At 43.3% G+C, this 22,335-nt stretch overlaps 1 protein-coding gene across 1 annotated transcript in view; it reads left to right on the forward strand.

Annotated features, from left to right (window-relative positions):
- The first annotated feature begins 320 nt into the window (after nt 1–320).
- COL4A4 (collagen, type IV, alpha 4) overlaps nt 321–22,335 on the forward strand; it is a 103,391-nt gene continuing 81,376 nt past the window's right edge. The window contains exons 1-6 of the mRNA XM_015417825.1: nt 321–1,451; nt 13,420–13,554; nt 15,294–15,338; nt 16,231–16,347; nt 18,667–18,735; nt 20,504–20,539. Of these exons, the coding sequence (XP_015273311.1) occupies nt 321–1,451; nt 13,420–13,554; nt 15,294–15,338; nt 16,231–16,347; nt 18,667–18,735; nt 20,504–20,539 (1,533 nt within the window). The remainder of the gene's footprint in view (nt 1,452–13,419; nt 13,555–15,293; nt 15,339–16,230; nt 16,348–18,666; nt 18,736–20,503; nt 20,540–22,335) is intronic.

Genomic DNA, 22,335 nt, shown 5'->3' on the forward strand with positions numbered 1-22,335 from the left:
ACCACTTCAAGGCTAGGGCTGCTGCCGCCCTTCGACATAGCCCGTCCACAAGACTGGCCCGCCGGGGTGAGAGGCGTCAAGGCCGTGCTGGAGTTCTACGACGTTATGGACGACGGCAAGAAGAGAGGATTCTTCCTGGCCTCCTGTGGCACTGCCGTTGTGTCCCTGGCTGAGCGATTATTGTCCCTGATGGACCTTGATGCCTGCACCTTCGAGCAGATCATCAAAATTACTACACACCCAAACCAACAGAGCTGACCTGCAGGGTAACCTTCTACACCCGCAGTCAGCAGGGCAGAGAGACCGCCGTAGAGTTCCTCATGGAGCTGCGTCATCTCGCCACCGACTGCAACTTCGGGGCACATCTGGACGATGCCCTCCGTGACCACTTCGTCGTGGGCTTGTGCAAAGAGAAACTCAGGCAGAGAATCATGGAGAAGGAGAAGGTCAACCTAAAAGAGGCCCTCGCCACCGCCATCGCATGGGAAAGGTCGCACGCTGCTCCGGCCGCGGCCCTCCAGGTTGAGCTAGAGGGTTCCGAGGAGCAGGACGTTCACCGGGCCTACGGAGGGGCCCGGGAGCGCACCCAAGCACCGCACCGCACCCCAGCTTCGAACGCGAGCACCGGCTGCCAGCATCCCAGCGCACCCACGTGTACCAGCTGTAGGGACCAGCACGAACGGAAGACCTGCTGGTTTCGGAGCTGGAGTTGGGGGTCCAAGGACCACATCGCAAAGGTTTGCCGAGCCAAGCCAACGGGACGGCCCCAGCCAGCACGCCAAAGAGCCGAGGCCCACTTCAAGGAGGACGCCGGCACCGAGGACTTCTACCTCCTCACCCACACAGCGGAGAAGGTACTGAGACTCCCCGGCAAATCCCCCACCCCTAAGTTCATGGCCACAGTAAAGATAGAGGGGTCCACTTGTGAGATGGAGGTGGATTCGGGTTCTGCAGCTTCAATAATCTCCGCGGCAATGCTGAAGTGCCTTTGCTCTAAGGGGGGACCCCGATTGCGGCCAGCCCAGGTGACGTTCATGGACTTCCAGTGGAACCAGGTGCTGGTCAAGGGAGTCGGAACATTCAGGGTTCAGTTCAAGAATTTTAAGAGGAACCTGGACTTAGTAGTGGTCGAAGGCGACCTAGTCAGTTTACTGGGGCGGGCCTGGTTCGAACCCCTGGGAATCACTGTAGAGGGAGTTCAAGCGTGCACGACCCAAGACTTCAAGGGAATTTGCCAAGAGTTTCCCGCAGTGTTTGACGACTCTCTGGGCCGGTATACGGGCCCCCCAGTGTCCTTGCGCTTAGAACCCTCGGTGGCCCCCATTAGAATGCGTGCCAGGACGGTTCCGTTGACGGTCAAGCCAAAGATCGATGCGGAACTGGACTGCCTAGTAGCACAAGGCATCCTGGAGCCCATCTCCCACGCAGCGTGGGAGACGCCCATAGTCGTTGTAAATAAACCAAATGGGGCAGTCCGCATCTGCGCGGACTATAAATGTATGTTGAACAAGGCGCTACAGGACCACGCATACCCGGTCCCTGTGGTTAGCCACGTTCCTCCATCAAAGGCTTTTATGGATCAAAAACTGGCTAATTAATAGAAAACAGAGAGTGAGTATAAATGGGCAATTTTCTCAGTGGAGGGTGGTAAGCAGTGGGGTACCGCAGGGATCAGTACTTGGTCCACTGCTTTTTAACTTGTTCATTAATGATTTGGAGATGGGAGTAAGCAGTGAAGTGGCTAAATTTGCGGATGATACAAAGTTGTTCAAGGTGGTGAAAACCAGTGAGGATTGTGAAGCACTCCAAGGGGATCTGTCAAGGATGGGCGAGTGGGCATCAACATGGCAAATGGGGTTCAATGTGGCCAAGTGCAAGGTGATGCACATTGGAGCCAAAAATCCTAAATATAAATACACATTGATGGGGTCTGAACTGGCAGAGACAGATCAAGAGAGAGATCTTGGAGTTGTAGTAGATAACTCACTGAAAATGTCGAGACAGTGTGTGACTGCAATAAAGAAGGCCAATGCTATGCTGGGGATTATTAGGAAGGGTATTGAAAACAGATCAGCCAGTATCATAATGCCCCTATATAAATCAATGGTGCGACCTCATTTGGAATACTGTGTGCAGTTCTGGTCACCACACCTTAAAAAGGATATTATAGCTTTGGGAAAAGTGCAGAAAAGGGCAACTCGAATGATAAAAGGGTTAGAGCGCTTTCCCTATGAGGAAAGGTTAAGGCGCTTAGGGCTCTTTAGCTTGGAGAAACGACGACTGAGGGGTGACATGATTGAGGTTTATAAGATTATGCATGGGAAAGAGCAGGTAGAGAAAGAGGTACTTTCTCCCTTTCTCACAATACAAGAACTCGTGGGCACTCCATGAAATTGCTGAGCGGTCAGGTTAGAACGGATAAAAGGAAGTACTTCTTCACCCAAAGAGTGATTAATACTTGGAATTCACTGCCACAGGAAGTGGTGGTGGCTACAAGCATGGACGGCTTCAAAAGGGAATTAGATAAGCATATGGAGCAGAGGTCCATCAGTGGCTATTAGGGACTCTGGGGCAAGTGATGCTCTGTCTTCTTGGTTCTTGGGGGGGGGGCAACAGTGGGAGGGCTTCTAATGTCCTGGCCCCACTGGTGGACCTTCTGATGGCACTGGCATTTCTGGCAACTGTGTGATACAGAGTGTTGGACTGGATGGGCCTTTGGCCTGATCCAACATTGGCATCTCTTATGTTCTTAACAGAGCCTGTTTATCAGGTCAAACCCTGTGGCCAAGGTGCACCAAGACACAGAAACAACTATACACTGTGTACAGAACTACAGATTCCTGGTCAATCTTCAGTTAAGTTCTCTAGCGCCTACTAAGAGCCTACAGCACCTAGGTGTCAGGCTGGTCACAACATGCTTATACACTAGACCACTATAGCAGCTTCCAAGACATTTCCAACTACAAGTTATGACCAAGGAGGACCCTTTCCATCAGGGCTCCCTTACAGTAAAGACCAAGAACGCTCAGCCCCTTTTAGGTAAGGAAGGTGAAGCAGATATTTCTTGCTCTCCAGTCTGCCTGGTTGGGAGCAACACTAAATGACTCACTAGTACAGGGATGGTGGTCCGGGAGCGAAGCAAGTCCCCTGGAGCTTCAGATGATTTATCTGACCTTCATTTACCATCAGCTCACAAACACTTGGTCAATAACTACTAATCAGAACCAACAGCATACAAGGAGGGTCTAGATCTCCATCTACTACAAGGAAACTATCAAGATCATAACATAGGTGGAGAAAAACCTGGCATCCCCAAACAACTATCAAGTGAATTGGTGCTTCACAATATTTTTTTCTTCTTCCATTGGCTGAAGCGATTGAGGCTTTAACATCCCAGTGGCCAAGTGACTTTATGTTTGCCTATCCCCCACATCCCAGTTCCTCCAAAATTGGTCCAGAAGGTCAAGGACCAGAAGGCAGCAATCACAGTACTAGAACCATATTGTCCTCAATGACCATGGAGCCAGTTTGGTGTAATAGTTAAGAGTGCGGACTCTAATCTGGGAGAACCAGGTTTGATTCCCCACTTCTCCACATACAGCTGCTGGTGTGACCTTGGGTCAGTCATAAGTTGTTTCAGAGCTGTTCTCTCATGGGCAGTTCTCAAAAGATCTCTCTCAGCCCCACCTACTTCACAGGGTATTTGTTGTGGGGAGGGAAAGGGAAAGGAATTGTAAGCTACTCCAATCTCTTCTTCTTCTCTGACCCTCAGGAGAGGGCAAACCAACCACTTCTAATGCTCCCAGTATCACTGGACATGCTTCAACAAGGTCATGTATGGAGTCTACATTCAGGATGGCTGAGTTTAACTGTTTGGAGACTGAGTGGAGCAACCTTTATGTCTAGGTCTTTCGACAAAACACGATGGATACCCTGCTAGATTTAAATACAGTACTTCTTGGAGGACCCCTGTCTGGCAGAGGAGTATCAACCTCCTGAAGATTGAGACTACATTGGTTCTATCCTTTCTATAAAAGGGACCTGATGGTGGGCTCCATAATTCTTCTGTTACAATGTCAAGTCACAACTCTGACAACAGTGTTACCTCTGTTCCAGGCTCTGAGCCTATCTAGACACCTCCAAGCCTGCTGTCTTCCCAGGGGTGCTGTTCTATATGAGCCATCACAAAGATGCAGGCTTTTAATACAGAAATTGTATACCACACTCTCAGTTTCAACAGACACTATTTGATCCTATTAAAGAAATTCCATTTAAATGGCTGAGGATGAAATTTATATATATATATAGCAGGCACATCAGATAGCAGGGTTTCTGTTCTAGGTGCTTGTTCAGTCAAGCCTGATCTTTGAATTTTCCATAGAGACAAAAGGGTCATGAAGATAGACACTGCCTTTACACTGAAGACAAATTCAACCTTCCACAGGCCTCAGAAAATTTTTATCTTCCATCATTTCACCTGAGTTCTATCAATCTGAAGGAGAAACGGGCAGGCCTTGGAAGTAAGACATATGCTCAAAACTGATTCCTTATTCATCTTCATCTCTCCACTGACTGAAGGAAGGAGGATGTCAATTTGGACATCAGCAGTACCCTTAAGACCTACATTAATGACGCTTATAAAGCTCAATATTTGAAAAACCATCTGGGATCACTGCACACTCAGTTTGAAGTGCTACAACGAATACAGCCCTAACCAAACGTGCCACATTTGAAGAGATAGGCAAGGCGACCATATGGTCGTCAATATCCACCTTTGTATGGTACTCTAAGGCGAACATCAATGACTTAGCTGACCCAGCTTTTGGAAGTGAGTTATATTCTAGATCCTGCGACTGATGACCCACCCAGTAAATGACGACACTGCTCTGGGAGGTCCTGGCAAGATGTCCTACACCTCAGAGGGAGAACAACCATTGGACACTTACTGTGAAGGGTCCTTCTCCTCTGAGGAAAGGAGGATATCTTGTCCCTCCCGAAGTCATCATTGAACGAGTTATTCAGCAGGTATACTTCTTGTCTCACAAGTACTGTTTGCCTGTTTTTTCCGTATCTAGGTTGTCGCTCTGTTCTTGTCTGGTTGCTCACTTTCCTCGAATTGACTTTACAATCTTACTGCTTTTGGAGTGACCAGAACTGAAGAGGGTGACTCCCATAGGCAAGAGACAGGAAGTTGAAAAATTGTTCCTGCCTCCCTGATTGGACGGTGGGAATCACTTAGCTAGATGTCCTCCTTTCTTCAGAGGAGAAGGACCCTTTACAGTAAGTGTCCAATGCTTGTTCACTTAATAATTAGTTAAAACCCTATAATATACCCTGCTGTGACCTCTAGAGTTTGATCCCATTCAGTATGTCAAGCTTTGTGGATGGAGTTAAGTAGAATGTAGAAGCAAGCTCCCATTCATGATTTGACCCGGTCTGGCTTCTGCTGAGAGATTATGTCACATGCTAATAGCAAAGCCAGTATTAGTGAGTATAACTGCCCGGATGCCAAAATGAATGATCATCTTTTAATCACTGTGAATTAGTGATTTGTTTGTTCCCAGTTTTCAAAATTATTATGTGTGTATGGGCAGGGGGGGAGATCCAGCACAACAGAAGGTTTCATTTCAAATATGTGATGGTGTGTTATGCAAAATGAAACAGAACATTAAGCTGTTCTGTTATCCCAAGTTCCTGTATATAGTTATACTATGTCCCTAGATGGCTGGATTAAGCAACACTGTTATAATGACAAAGGGCAATTCTGCATTGGCTTTTCCCTCCGTTGTTCTACCAAACCCACCTTGAAACAGAAATTCCCCTCTGCATTGCATGCTGCTTTCACTTTCTTTGATCATCAGGTTTCATGGTACTTTCTGCATACATTTATGGCTGTTCAGGGGTGACTTCACAGTCAGGACAGCGTTGCCTTAAGGTATCTGTTTTGAGCTGCACCTTTTCCTCCCAGTTGAGAAAATGTGGAGCAAGTGCTAGATGTGGAGTTGCCCAAAGTTGTGGTGGCCTCACCTCAAATGTCTTCATTCTACTCTCTCTTTTTTGTTGCTGAATATATATTGCTTGCTATGCAAAAACTGTAGAGGTAATGCCTTGTACATGTGCTGGAGGATTTGAAATAGCAGCTTATTGTGGCCCCACCCAATCACTATTGTGTCCAGACAAGAATGACTATTTCCACACAACAAAGCAGCAAACCTTTTTGCCATTCAGCCCTATTTAGTCTGCTAAATTCACTTTCATTTGATTTAGCATGTAGAAATAGTGACACCCTTTGGTGACTGAGAAAACTCCAGTGCAAATCCTACCTCCCCCTGCCCACGCACAAAGACCAAATAGCTACTGCATTGTAAAGAAGGGGAAGACTGAAATGAGACCGTGACTCAACCTTCCACCATCAGTTGATTTAGAAACATTTTACAGTTGCATATGAAACTGCCTTTATAAATTTCATATGTGTATACCAACAGTGGAAGAAGGGCTAAAGAGTATTTTAAATGGCACATATAAATTTGCAAAGGAGTAGCTGCATTACTCTGTTGCAGCAAAATAAAATAAAAGTTCAGTGGTACCTTAGAGGCTAACAACATGTATTTAATATGAGCTTTCACTAACAAGCCTCTCTCACCTCTCTCCCTCTGTTACTCTTTCTCATAAGAACTCCCAGTATGATTTGCCTTCACATATTTATCTGAAGAAATGAACTGTGGCTCTCAAAAGATCGTGTTGAAATAAATGTTGCTAGTCTTTAAGCACCCCTGGACTTTTGTTTTATTTTGCATATGTATCTGTCCTTAATTTTATAGCAGTTTGTAATACTCCTTCAAGTCCCCATGCATACTCCTTCAAGTCCCCATGCAGCATGCTGTTGTATTATGAAAATGAACTTTACAATAATATCCATTGCGGAGTGGGTGTCTGTAATGTATCAGGACCCGACCGCATGGTCAGCTTGGGCACCACGCGGTCAAGCACAAATGTCGAGCTTCGCTCCAACAGACAATGGACAATACGGATCCTAGCCCACACCAATCAGAGGGCTAGGCTCTGGGCTGAGAGCCTGTGGAACTCTCAGCCACTAGTTTGGACCTATTGGGAAGTGTGGGGGTGTTTTGGGTGGTGGTTTCACAGGAAATATAAGCCGGCCTGCAAGCCGGCTAAAGTTGTCTTGTTCTACACCAAATAAAGTACGCTAAGCTGAAATAACTCATCTGTCTGCGTACTTTTCAGTGTCAGAAAGTGATACATTCTCACAATTACTCCAGGACAAAAGCCAGCCTTCCTCTGTAGGTGGGGCTGGCATGTTTCTTGAATGAGTAATCTAGTGCCAGATAGGGAGTTGCATACTCTGGCCCCATCCTAGCTACAGTCCTGGGTTAGGGTTGCTATCTTTGGGTGGAGATTTGGAGGGTAGAGCCCAGGGAGGGCAGGGCTTGGGGATGGAGCTCAGCAGTGCATAATTCCATAGTCCACCCTCCAAAGCAGCTATTTTCTCCAAGGCAACTGATCTCTGTAGCCTGGAGATCAGTTGTTATTCCAGGAGATCGCTAGGCCCCACCTGGAGGATAGCAACCCTGGCTAGGTATAAATGAAGAAAAAAGTCTGGTGTTGGTGCAAACAGGCTTTACTATGTATTTCCATAGGCATGATTACTCTATTTCTAGAGTTGAGTCAAAACTGGAGTTTTAATTTCATATTCACTTTCATTATTATTAATGAATCTACTAAAATATTTATACCACACTTTTCCCTTGTGGCTCAAAGCAGTTTACAATTCCAAATCTTAAAGCATACAAAGTGCTCTAAAAAAAAAAATCAAAACCAATTAACCCCCTCCCAGAGAAAATGCTTGCAGTTTATTGTCAAAAGACAGATGTGTTTTTCAGAGTGTCTGCAGCTGACTCGTCAAAACTTTCTTTGCTTTTTCATTCATGTCCTGGACACTAGAATGAGCGATGTAACTATCCACCCCACCTTACCCCCATTTTTTAATATTCTTGAGAACACTGAAATTTGTGAGTTACAGGGCTTTCCACAGACCAGCTCTTAAACCAATTGGAACAAAAGACTAGAACAATCCCTGTGTTTCTCTGGTCAGTGAAGTTTAGGCAGAATGTCTTTATATACTCTTTGAGAGTCTGCTCTCCAGCTGCTGTGACTGGAAATTCTTATTCTACTCCTGCCCCCAGTCATATACGTTGTTGGTTCTAGGAGGCTATCCAGCAAAGCATAGGAACTGCACAATTCCCTTACTCCCAGGACTTGGGAGTTTCTGACTTAAAAATCAGCCTTTTGGAGTTTTGCCCACCTCTTTCTGGGCTGTGATTAGTGTAATCAAGGCTTTTCAGAAAAGGCAGAGAAACATGTTTAGTTATCCTGTAATACATGTAGTGTATGATAAAATGTTCTTCAATATAAAATTCTGGACTTATGAAAATTAAGCTCAGCTGTATTTTATATTGGCAGGCAAATTGTCATAGGAGCAACATCCTTGCTTCAGCAGCTGATTGAAGAACTGGCTGTTCAGGAAGCAGTCCCCTTCTTAAAAAGCGATAATATGCATTTCTAGCTGATGTAAGGGAGATGCGCAGCTTCCAGTGCAGACATGCTTTTGTTAAGTCTTATGTAATCATCAAGATACTCTTGCCAATAATAGCCAATGAGTAGCTAAATTCCAAAAATTTCAAAATTTGGGCACATTGTGGGCTTATTTGTGATCATCTTGAGCAGGTATACTAATAGACGTACAGCTACATGCAATAGTTTCATATCCAGGTCCAGAAACCTAAGCCCCAGAATAGCACTGTCCCAAATGCATCCTTACCAGTGCTCTCAAGACCAACATATAGGATGATTTAAGATAAGAAGAGATGGGCTTACAATAATTGGTTTTGCTGGGTTAGAGACATTTATTTAATCAGTATTTATTGCTGATCATTTGTCAAGAAACCTCAATTTCATTTGAAAACTGTTGTTTCATTAAAAATATTTCCAGTACAATTTATTACAGAGCTCCAGCTCAAATTAAAATGACTAAGAAAACTTCATTATGGAGAAACAGCATCATTTACATTTATCATTATGTTAGGGTTTTTTTAAAAAAAAACCCCAGAAAGTAAGGAATAATATTTGAGTTAATAAGAACCATTGCTCTCATTTTCAAAATAAGCTGTTTTGTTTGATACAGAGTCAATCTCCTACAGCTGGTCAGATTCAGGATGTGCTAAAACAATACTAGCTAGTCTAGGGATTGAAAGTTTCTGACCTAGACAATTAGGCAAGCCAGTGGAATTGATGAGCATCAGATAGCAGATGCCAGGCTTGACATTCTGTCTGTTTTAACTGAACTAATTTGTCATTTCCATGTTGAGCATGACTTTCTTCACTGATTTTAACAGCAGTCCTAATACTACAGCCGTTATATTAGATGGGCAAAGATTAGGGCTGCCAACCACCCCGGTAGGGCGGAATTCCCCCCGCCCCGGAGGCCCGTCACCCGATGTGGGGGAATCCGGGCCCGGGGGGAACTCCGCCCCAGCGTGCGCGTCACCCGGAAGTGACGTCGCACGCTGGGGGCGGGGCCACGCCATTTGAGGGGAAAACAAAGAGTTTTCCCCTCAAATGGCGTGGCTCCGCCCAGCGTGTGACGTCACTTCCGGTGACGTCCTGGCGCGCGCGCATCCCAGAGCGGCTCCCGGACCGGCAAGACGATCCCCCGCCGGTAGGGAGTTTTGATTTGGCAACCCTAAGACCTGGTGAGAGATGTAAAAGTGATTGCACCGCTTGGAAACAGTGATCATAATGTTGTTGAGTTCATCATTTGTACAAATAGAGAATTGGCCAAAAAGACTCACACAACCATTTTTAACTTTAAAAGGGGTAATTTCTCTGATATGAGGGGACACGTGGGGAGGAAACTGAAAGGAAAAGTAGAAAGGGTCAAAACCATTGGGGAAGCTTGGAAACTATTTAAAACTACGATCCTAGAAGCTCAAAAAATATATATTCCGCAGGTTAGGAAAGGCACAAACAGGTATAGGAAAAAGCCTGCATGGTTAACAAACAAAGTAATGGAAGCTGTAAAAGGTAAAAAGGATTCCTTTAAGCAGTGGAAAGCTAGTCACAGTGAGACTGATAAAATGGAACACAGGCTATGGCAAATAAAATGCAAGTCTGTGGTCAGGCAGGCAAAAAGGGAATATGAGGCGCATATAGCAAAAAATGTAAAAACCAACAATAGAACTTTCTTCAAATACATTAGAAGCAGGAAACCAGCCAGGGAGGCAGTGGGGCCCTTGGATGACCAAGGGGTAATAATAATAATAATAATCCTTCAATTTATTGATCGCTCAATATTGCAGAGCTTGCTGGCTCTGAGCGATTTACAGTTACTCATTTTTCACGAGGGACTAACAATGATTATGGGGTAAGGGAGGACAACATATATATATCGTAAATCACACACATTCGCAGCCGACGAGGGTTCGTTCAGATGGAGATGAGACGTGATCCGGAACGGCATTTTCCCGGCCGGGTTTGATGGCGTCAGCTTTCTCCAGACTCCTTCGAGTTGTAGCGCCGCACTGCCACTGCCTGGCCAGAACAGCCCCTTACAGGCTGTCTTCACGCCAAAGGAGACCTCTGTAGGTTTTCCAATCTTTTGAGCTGGACTTCCATTCGCCAGCTAACACTGCTCCAACCCACGAGGGGGGGGTTCAGTGTGCCCACTCTCTCTAAGGAGTGGTACCCATTTTATCTACTTGCCAAAGCTTTCGAACCGCTGGGTAGACGGCGAGCTGGGGACAGAGACTGGTAGCTCACACCAGTGTGGGCTCGAATTGATAGCAGTCCTGTTCAGCTCAGATGTTAAACCAGAGGATAAATCCTCTGTTTCTCTGTGTACTGTGTACTGAAGGATGATAGGGAAATGGCTGAGAAGCTAAATGCATTTTTTGCCTCTGTCTTCACTCTGGAAGATGAGAAGTGCTTGCCCACTCCAGAACCGCTGTTTTCGGGAGGGGTGTTGAAAGACCTGAGTCAGATTGAGGTGACAAGAGAGGAGGTCCTAAAACTGATAGACAACTTAAAAACTGATAAATCACCAGGCCCAGATGGCATACATCCGAGAGTTCTGAAAGAACTCAAATGTGAACTTGTGGATCTTCTGACAAAAATATGTAATCTTTCCTTAAAATCTGCCTCCATTCCTGAGGACTGGAAGGTAGCTAATGTCACTCCCATCTTTAAAAAGGGTTCCAGAGGAGATCCGGGAAATTACAAGCCAGTCAGTCTGACGTCGATACCGGGTAAATTGGTGGAAACCATTATTAAGGAAAGAATTAGTAGGCACATAGATCAACAAAACCTATTGAGTCAGACTCAGCATGGGTTCTGTAAGGGAAGATCTTGTCTCACTAACCTGTTAATGTTCTTTGAGGGGGTGAACAAACATGTGGACAAGGGGGATCCAATAGATATTGTTTTCCTTGACTTCCAGAAACCTTTGATAAAGTTCCTCCTCAAAGGCTCCTAAGTAAGCTTAAAAATCGTGGGATAAAAGGACAAGTCTTTTTATGGATCAAAAACTGGCTAATGAATAGAAAACAGAGAGTGTGTATAAATGGGCAATTTTCTCAGTGGAGGGTGGTAAGCAGTCTGGTACCGCAGGGATCAGTACTTCGTCCACTGCTTTTTAACTTGTTCATTAATGATTTGGAGATGGGAGTAAGCAGTGAAGTGGCTAAATTTGCGGATGATACAAAGTTGTTCAGGGTGGTGAAAACCAGTGAGGATTGTGAGGCACTCCAAAGGGATCTGTCAAGGATGGGCGAGTGGGCATCAACATGGCAAATGGGGTTCAATGTGGCCAAGTGCAAGGTGATGCACATTGGAGCCAAAAATCCTAAATATAAAAACACATTGATGGGGTCTGAACTGGCAGAGACTGAGCAAGAGAGAGATCTTGGAGTTGTAGTAGATAACTCACTGAAAATGTCGAGACAGTGTGTGACTGCAATAAAGAAGGCCAATGCTATGCTGGGGATTATTAGGAAGGGTATTGAAAACAGATCAGCCAATATAATAATGCCCCTATATAAATCAATGGTGAGACCTCATTTGGAATACTGTGTGCAGTTCTGGTCACCACACCTTAAAAAGGATATTATAGCTTTGGAAAAAGTGCAGAAAAGGGCAACTCGAATGATAAAAGGGTTGGAACACTTTCCCTATGAGGAAAGGTTAAAGCGCTTAGGGCTCTTTAGCTTGGAGAAAAGACGACTGAGGGGTGACATGATCGAGGTTTATAAGATTATGCATGGGAAAGAGCAGGTAAAGAAAGAGGTACTTTTCTCCCTTTCTCACAATACAAGAACTCGTGGGCACTCCATGAAACTGCAGAGCGGTCGGGTTAGAACGGATAAAAGGAAGTACTTCTTCACCCAAAGAGTGATTAACACATGGAATTCACTGCCACAGGAAGTGGTGGGTGCTACAAGCATGGACGGCTTCAAAAGGGAATTAGATAAGCATATGGAGCAGAGGTCACCTCCTGATGGCACTGGTATTTCTGGCCACTGTGTGATACAGAGTGTTGGACTGGATGGGCCTTTGGCCCGATCCAACATTGGCATCTCTTATGTTTTTATGGATGGTATCAACCTGGTTTTAACAAACCTTCCGCTCATAATTGGTCATTAAAATTAAAATTAAAATACTGAAAGCCGTATTGAATGGAACACTGACTGTCAAGCCTACCATGAACAATTAATTTTATTACTCTTTTTGTAACTTCTCCCACATTTGGTGACAATCTAAATCAGGGATGACCAATGCATAGCCTGCAAACTATACGTGGCTTTTCCTGAAGCAATTATACCTTGTCCATAGTAATTTTATTGATAGTGTGGCAAAAAGTTTACTGGTTTCACCCATCAGAAAACAGAGAGAATGATCAAATATAAGCTATCTTTGTCTTTTAACTTGAAATATTACAGATGTCTTTGGAATTGTATGGGAATGCTGTATGGCTAAACCATTTTAAGTGTTCTACCATTACAATCCTTCAAAAAAGTGTACGCCCATCAGCTGTTAGGTTGAAATGGCTGCTAGCCATTTCAACCTAACAGGTCAGCTACAGACTCGCATTGCTCAGCTGTTAGGTTGAAATGGACCCGACAGCCGAACCAGACAAAAGTCCACTAAATGTTCGGGGAAGGCACCTTCCTGGAACACTGGTTTGGGAACTCCGAACCGGGCCAAGTTCGTGCTGAATTTTAGCTTATGAACCGGTTGGTGCCCATCCCTGCTAATAAATACAGACATCATACATTTTCTTCCATTGCTTTTGTGAGAGAATTTGCTTTGCTTGTACAATGGGCTAAATCTGTATCCTTTGTTTTCCAGGGTCAGCCTGGACAGCTGGGGGATCAGGGTCCAATTGGTGCTTTGGGTTCTGTAGGACCCATTGGCTTGCCAGGAGAAAAAGGTCAGAGAGGTGAGATGGGTCTTCCTGGGCCAGCTGGAGAAAGAGGAGATAAGGTTGGTAATAATAATAGTTGCGTAGCACAAGGCCAGGCAAAGCCTGGAGCACTATTTTTCTGTTATACTGCATGCATTGAAACACCAATGCTTTGTTATTAATACAGTGCTGTAAAATTAGGATGTGTTGTATCCAGGGCTTTTTTTGTAGGAAAAGCCCAGCAGGAACTCATTAGCATATTAGGCCACACCCAACAGCAGAATCTCATTAGCCTATTAGGCCACACCCCTGACAGCACAGCTCATTGGCATATTAGGCCACACCCCCATGTTACCAGAAGTGTGCTCATCCAGCCACACCCACCTTTTGCTTCTTGTTCTGTTTACCTTGTTTGTTGTCAAAACCCAGGGCTTTTTTGTAGCAGGAACTCCTTTGCATGTTAGGCCACACACCCCTAATGTAGCCAATCCTAATGAGTTTCTGGTGTTGGGTGTGGCCTATTATGCTAATGAGTTCCTGCTGGGCGTGGCCAACTTGGAAGCCAGCCGGAACTCCGTTCCTGTGCGTTCCTGCCCAAAAATAGCCCTGGTTGTATCAAATATCACACCAAAAGTAAGGAAACACATATTTTCAGTTCTTGAAAAGAAACTCATGATACAAACATCTCAAAAAAACTTATAAATAAAATGTCACATAAATTGCATACAGTACCCTTCAGGGAGCTGGGTATGCAAGTGAGTAATGGAGCTAAAATAGGAGTGATGAAACTGTAGCTTGTTCTAGAGAGTTTCAGCTGCATTCATTCTAGAGTAGAGTCAGAAGATGAAATTTTTTCATAGGGCCAGAATCTCTTGTTAAGAATAAGCTTTATCTTTAGGCTGGACATTCCGATTTTGTTTTTCTTGGTGAAGAACAACGGTATCACTCAAAACTTTATGGGCTGGATTCTATGACTTCATTCTGCTAAGTGATTAAGCTTTTCTCTGAAGGTAGCAAATTCTATCAGTTTTCTCACCAAAGCTTGGTTCTTGATTTACCGGGAATGAACTGTAGGATCCAGGCTATTTGTTTGTTTGTTTGTTTGTTTGCTTAGGGTACTTTTAACCCACTTTGCTCCACTCAGGTGTACACTCAGGTGTACAAAAGTACAGCTCCCCCCAATACAATAGAAAACCAAAATATTTAAACCAATGCTAATGACAAATCTGCCATCAATGTACAGGGAAGGGAGGGGGCAGAGTAGGTGGTAGCAGTTCTGCCCTTGATGGCAATAGTCTCTCTCCGCAGGCAGGCACTTATGACATTACTCTTAGTCCAACAAAATGTTGTCTAATAGAAAATACCAGGGTGCCTTTTTTGCGGCTTTTGGCTCAACCACGAAACTAAGCCTAAGGACATATAAATGAAGTGAACACTTGTTCTTTCCTTGCCGCCATCTCCCCGCCGCCTTTTCTTGTCAGTTTTTAAAATGTAAACTGCTCAGAGTTTCTTTCTTGTACTCTGTAAAACACCATGCATAGTGATGATGCTGTAGAAATAAATATTCTAACAGCTTTTTCATGCATATGTGGGCCAATATAAAACTACTGTTGTTTTATGCATCTGATGAAGTAGGTTGTGGAACCCACGCTAGCACGCACGGCAATATTTTTTTGTAGCCTTTTGTCTGCCCTAGGATTCTTTGTCACTCATCCATCATTGAAGAGACATTTTAGATCACTTTTAACTTTTAATAGATCTGTGTTGATAAAGTACATCATTTCAAGTGCATAATTTCTTAAATATTTAATTTCTTCAGGGTCCTACCGGAGTTCCAGGATTTGCAGGTTTAGATGGCATGCCTGTAAGTACACTACCAGTGTTTGTGCATTGTATGACTGTAGGGTAGTGTTAATGCCCTAGAGAATATGACTTTTTAACTCCCATAGGCCCTGGTCACACGATAATCCGGGAGGGAAGTGAGGCTTTTTGCTCTGGAGCAAAATGAAGTGCGGTATCGCGATCAGACTCTGTGCTCAGGCCGTCAGCCGCCAATCACACGTTGATGGTGAAGCGTGGCAAAGAAGGGCGAGGCGGTTCAGCAATAGCACTTGTGTGCATCTGCAGTTCTGCATTTGCACGCATACCACAGAGGCGTAAAACCCCCCCATCCAGTGGGACACAGACGGGCACCGGATATGACGGAATACCAGCACTTCCACAGTCAGATGCCCACCTGTGCCGTGCGTTTTCTGGAAAATAGTGCACTTTCCCCTTTATCTTTTTACTCCGCATCTTCAGCGAGGCGATACGGGTTGCCGACAGGTGTGGGACACTTGCCAGATGTTTTTCTGTGATCGCACCCTTAAAATCTGCCCAGTATTCGTCCTTAATGCGCGGCTAATTCTGCGTTTATTTTTCTCAAACTCATTTTACATTTCAGAATAAGATCAAAACTGCATCCTACCTACAGAAAGTCCTGTCTAAGTATCAGTTACAATGGCACAAGCAATAGAAGAGAGTGTATTATAGTCCCATAGCCAGAATATGTTTAGTGATGGAGCATGAGGGGGAAGGGTTGCTAAGTCTTCATGATCCCAACCTCAATGATATCAGTGAGAAGTGGTTTTAGTTAGCTTAGCAAATGTTGTCTAAACCCACATAAGCAGTTTACTTCCAAACTCTGGAGTTCATGTTTGGACAGCAAACAGTTCTTTTCAGTTTTACTTTCAATTTCTGTTATTGAAATTTCGTAGGGCTTACCAGGACCTGAAGGACCCAGGGGCAAACTTGGCTTTGATGGATGTAATGGTTCAAAGGGGGAACCAGGATTTCCTGGAGAGGCTGGTCGTGTTGGACCAATAGGCTCATTTGTGAGTTGACTTTTATTACTTTGTCAAAAGCATTGTGAAGACAATATGTGCATGACAATCATATCCCTATATTGAAATATATGAAAAAGATAATGTCGTGGCTCAGGTGGGGTGTCACCTGACACTGCCACCACTCTGGATTTAGGATCCCTTGAGAAGGCCCAGAGCACCCTCCCAAGACCTTCAGACCTCCCTTTTGGCTGAATAATAGGTATGAGGACCAGGCAGAGTGAACAATGAAAATAGTTTATTTTATAGGAGGTCAAACAACAAGGTACAGAATAATAACAGTAAATGGGTGAAAAGACAAGAAATCAAATGCCATAACACATCTAAATATATACTGTCCCTAGCTCACCTATCTCAAGTGGGCCTCAGCCTGTTCACCCTTTCTCTCAAGATGAGGGTTTCTTCCCTGCAGCAGCCTTTCTTCTGGCTCTGCCCTCTTGGAAGAAGAACAGCTTTACCTCTTGTACCAGTTCTTATATTCCCCAGCCCTCTTCTTCCCTATTGGTCAAAATTGGCACCAAAACTTCCCAAGGCCTTCTGGGGTTTGTAGGCCCAGCCTCCCCTACTGCTAGCCAGGCTCCCTGGGCCTAGTAGGCCTCTGGTGGCACAGCCCAGATCATGACAGATAGTCTAGGTAGAAAAGAGGTAGTTTAGAAGCCCAGGTTTTGTAGGGCAAATCCCCAATTGCTGAAGCACTTGCATTTTGACATCATAGGCAATTAGAATTTGTTGTCAGTTTCAGTTGTACTGTACACAGCAAGGGAGAGGAAGAGAGGAAGAAGAAGTGATGCAGGGGGCCATGTGGCAAACTGGAGTTTACTTACAGCTTAGCATGATGTCTGAATGCAGCCCTTTCTCATTTTAATATGCACCATGCAGTAAGCTTGACTTTGAAGCACTGGAATTTCTTCATATGCCTTAAATGATGCTGAAGAAACAAGTGTGGCAAGGAAGGGCTGCTACTACCTTTTCTTAGTTTATTTCTAAGTTTGTCTCACATTTTGACTGAGCATGAATTCTAGAAGCCAAAGCTTGCTATTGGCAATTAAACTTAAACTCAAAGCAAAATAGGCTTTTATTCAAAAATAACAGAAATTGATACTGTTATATACTGATGAAAAATTGATTAAGAAATTATGTGTAATAATGTTGGAAAATAAAACACAAGATGAAATAGTTAAAGATTCTATTGTCCAATGGGCACAAAACCTGGGTCATAATATTGATTTAGACCAATGGGCACAGGTATGGAAAAATATAAAATATACTAAAGCAAGTACTTATAAAGAAAATATTTATAAAATGTTTTATAGATGGTATATTACTCCAGATAAATTAGCAAAATTTTATTCTGACCTACCAAATTATTGCGGGAAGTGTCAAAAAAAGTTGGTTTTTTCATATGTGGTGGACATGCAATACAGTTAAAAAATATTGGTCCTGGATTCATGAATTGTTACAAAAATGTTAATATATACTATACCTTATATACCAGAATTGTTTTTATTGAATATATTACCAGAAAATTGTAAAAAACAAGATTCTTATCTTATTATACATGTAGTGACAGCTGCAAGAATATTATATGCCAAATATTGGAGGAAGAATGAAGTACCTTCAAAAGAAGAAATCTTAAATAAAATACTTGAAACTGCAGAGATGGACAAATTAACTTTAATTTTGAGTGGACAAAATGAACAAAAATTTGAGAGCACATGGTTAAGGTTTTATGAATGGATGGAAGAATACAATAAATAAACCATATGGACATACAACCAAATCAGAAGAAAATATGAACTATATCTTTAGTTATGAGCAAAGTTTTATTCAAATTCACATGGTGGGAAAATATAAAGAAGCAAAATATATAATTAGACAATGTATGAGGTAACTTAACAGATAAAATAATGTGGTAAATGGAACCCCCAACCTATATGTATGTATTTATGTACATATGTTTGTTTTTGTCTTTGTTGGTCTTTTTTAAAAATAATATTGTTTTTTAAAACTCACTTTGAGTTTAAGTGAAAGCGTGTTGGGTTGGATCCAATAGTTTCTTTTCAGTGAGGGCTCTTGCATTTGAGGAAGATGTCTTCCTCCAGTGGAAAGGAGTCTTCCTCCAGTGGAAAGGAGTCTTCCTCTAGTGGAAGATACCAGATGTGATGGAAGGAAACCATTGTACCTAACTCATTACATGAGTTAAAAATCAACGTCAACTATTGCATGTGTATCACTACTTCAGATCCTATAAGCAAAACGTAAAATTATTCTAACAAGTATTCATTGATTAGTCTTAAAATGTCTTTTCAGGGTATTCCTGGGCAAAAAGGAGAAAAAGGATATCCCATAAGTGTTTCCAAGTTCATTAAAGGTGCTTCTGTAAGTCTAATGAACATGTTTTTATTCAAATAATTTCTTATTGTTTTAATGATTTAAAAAATGATTAAAACCTATGTGGCATTAGGCCTACTACCTTCCAGGTGGTAGTTGGAGATCTCCTGGGATTACAGCTGTCTCCAGGCAACAGAGATTAGTTCACCTGGAGAAAATGGCCACGTTGGAAGGTGGACTCTATGGCAGTATACCCATCTGATGTCCCTTCCGTCCTCAAACCCCGCCCTCCTCAGGCTCCACACCTAAAATCTCCAGGTATTTCCCAACCCAAAGCTGGCAACCCTTTGTTGCAGGCCTATCAAATGTTTCTCTAGACACTGAATTTATGACACTAATATTTATACCATTTAAAAGTATCGTGTACAATAAAAGGAGTATTATATTTGTAAGTAACCCAAGTTCAGCTTGTTTTGTGGACTGTAACTTCAATTGCATGTTGCAGACATTTTGAGCCCAGTCCTGTAAAGTTACTCTGAAATTCTTCAATGGAATTAGTTCCTCATAGGTGTATTTAGGATTGCACCATTGCAGCAAATAACTTCTGATGCCAGATTGGATGCAGCAGTCTGCTCACACAAGGACTGTGAATCTTTCCCTCCTCTTTTCTGCTGTCCTTTCCAACCCCAGGACAGTTGATTCTTGGGGCTATAGGAGCCTCATGGAGTAACAGCCATATGGCTTGCTGAGCTACAATTAGAAGGTCACCTTTACTCCTTACTCCTCTTCCTCACCTTAGTGGAGCTGTGCTGATGGAAGAGGGGGGATGGGATGCTACTTGTCCATACTCACTGTAGACCATTGACCCATCTAGCTATTACTAACAAGAAACAACTTTCCTGGCATGAGAAGGGACTGCTGGTGGGGAAGTGAAATCAGGGAAGATATGCAGCCATCAGCACCTTCCTCTAATGAGTTGCTAGAACCAATCCATAGTTTATTGTGTTTTTGTTTAAATGTAGATATGAGCAATTAAATACTGACTCCAGTTGTGGCCTTGAGGATCTTTTGACAATTGGGTGGCCAGGGATGATAACATAGTATTTCCCCCCCAACATATTTTAATTGATATTACTTTAACTCACTCAGATGAGGGGTAAATCCCACAAAATTCATTAGAGAGTACCCTGAGTGAACATACATAGGATTAAGTAGTCAAACTGTATTTTAAATCAAGTTTGCTTTTTAAAAGCTGTTGATTATCCTGAGTCCTTGAAAACTGACAATAACAATAGTATGGAATAAAGAAGTTACTAAAGTGTGTTAGTACACAGATAAGCACTCAGTGGAATGGGAGCCTCATTTGGCTCTTCGGCATGCCACCTGTGGTGTTCTTCATTAGCATTCCCCACCCTGTATTTCAACAAAGTGGGCAAGGTCCTTGCCTCGTGGGAGCTATACTTGGCTGTTGGTTTTTACCTTGAAACAGCTGCAGCCAGAGGAGCAGAAAAGCCTTTAGTCTTCCTGAGGCCTCATGCTAGGTGTGGCTCTTTTGGTTGATGGTGATTGCAAATATGGTACTCCATGACCCAGAGTGAGTACTACTGTTTCGGTACAGCTATGAGAACTCTTTGTATGGTTTACTTCTATTATATTCCCTGGATGAAATATGACTATAGAGTTCAACATTTTCTGTTAAGTAACTGAAACAAGATTCTGTTTTACAAGGAAGAATGTTACTCATACCATTGTGATAGTAAGCTATTATAAGAATTTATGTGGTCTTTTATCTAATCATGACTGGTTATGGTTACAGGGAGAAAGAGGGGATCCAGGACCACATGGAATACCTGTAAGCTCTTTATCAGTTTGGGGTTTTTTTTGGGGGGATTGGATTTTGAAAATACATTCTGAATCATCACAGTTAGGCTGGCATGGATTGTAGGTATCCCATAATCCTTTCCTTCTGGTTTGAAGGTCAGTAGCAGATCTATTTAGTGACATTCAAATATAGAAGTTCACCACCATATCCGTACCCATGGTGCATATTCATGCCATGATCAAACACCACCAGCAGTGTCCAGTACTGTTTTGGAGACTCATGACTGAACAATTCATCTGATGATCAGATCTCTATGTAGTTACTGCATGAAGATTATTTTAAACAAATTCCACATTGTGATATGCAAGTCATCCATGAATCAGTGGGTCTGAAGAGAAGATAAAAATCCTCATTAGTAAGGGACAACCTCATGTAAGGTGGGAGATCTGGAATCAGAATCTAGTACCTTTTAAAATACTTCAGAACAGTCATGGGGGAGGTGATTGTGGTGGTAATACTGGGGAGGAGGATTAACTTACCACCTGCTCTGTTTCTTCCATTGAAATGACATACTTGAAGCTGCTGTTAGCCATGGTGGAAAAAAGATAGGGTGCAGTCCAGTTGCAGCTAATAGCATCTTGGGGTGTGTGATAAAACAGCATCTTGGGGTGTGTGGAAACAGCATAAGAGGAAAGGATTAAACTCCACCTTGTTCCCATCATCACAACCTGATTTGCTCTACCCCAACAACTGCTATTTTGAAGCTTTGAGGAAAGTCAGATCATGGATCTTTTGAAAACTCTGTACTTTGGCTCTGATATTCAGCAGATATTTAGGTTTAGCCCTGAAGTATATTGTGGGAAAGTTCTCTGATATGGTTCAGATACTCAGTAGCCCCTACATGATTATCTGTGAGATCTGCAGAGGTTTTCTGGGTTTGTAGCCCTGTGGGAATCACATGGAGGCACTGACTGTATGAACCAATACTTCCACATTAGTATTGTGTACATAGAGTTGCCAACCCCCCCGGTTTGCCAGGGGTCCCCCGTTTTGGGGGGTTTTACCTGCCCCACCCCCAACACCCACAGCCACCCATCTCTCTCCCTTTAAGGGTGTGCAACCCGTGTTTCATCCCAAGCGCGAACTCCGCAAGCTTTCAGGGAAAAGCCAGCTTCATTCTTAAAAGGGAAACGCAGCTTCTCTTAAAGGGGAAACGCCGACTGCCGGCTACTTTAAGTGCAGGGAACTGCTGTTTCTGGAGATCCAGCGCACGGCCGGGGGTGGGGGCGGCAGATGTCCCCAACATGATGTCATCACATTGGGGATGCCCCACCCCTTCCAGGAACGCCCCCAAAGTCCCCCGCTGGGGGTGGAAGATGGACTTGGCAACCCTATGTGTACATTTGTTTATTTGTTTGCTTACTATAATTATAGTTTGCCATCGTCAGTGGAACTCAAAGCAGATTACACAATGGAAATCAATACTATCAATATGATGAAGCACCTAATAAAAATCTAGGATTACAAAAAACTGAATAAATTTAGCATATTAGACATCATACAAAGTATAAATACAATGCAGAAAATGATACTATATCAGTAGACAATGCAGTGACAACATAGTAACATAGTCATTTCCCCTTTATGAAGTGCCTTTTTGGACCATTCTGTTATATTGTAGCCCTATTACTTTTATAAAAAAGCCCTCCTGAACAATTCTATGTTACATAGTTTGTGGAATGACAGATGTGTGGGAGCCACCTCAGTTTTCCTGGTCACTGTAACTGATTTTTGTAGCAACACCAACCATGCGAATTACAGCAGTT

Source organism: Gekko japonicus, unplaced genomic scaffold (genome assembly GCF_001447785.1).
Source record: "Gekko japonicus isolate JY-2015 unplaced genomic scaffold, Gekko_japonicus_V1.1 scaffold302, whole genome shotgun sequence".
In the NCBI taxonomy this organism is placed as follows: Eukaryota; Metazoa; Chordata; class Lepidosauria; order Squamata; family Gekkonidae; genus Gekko; species Gekko japonicus.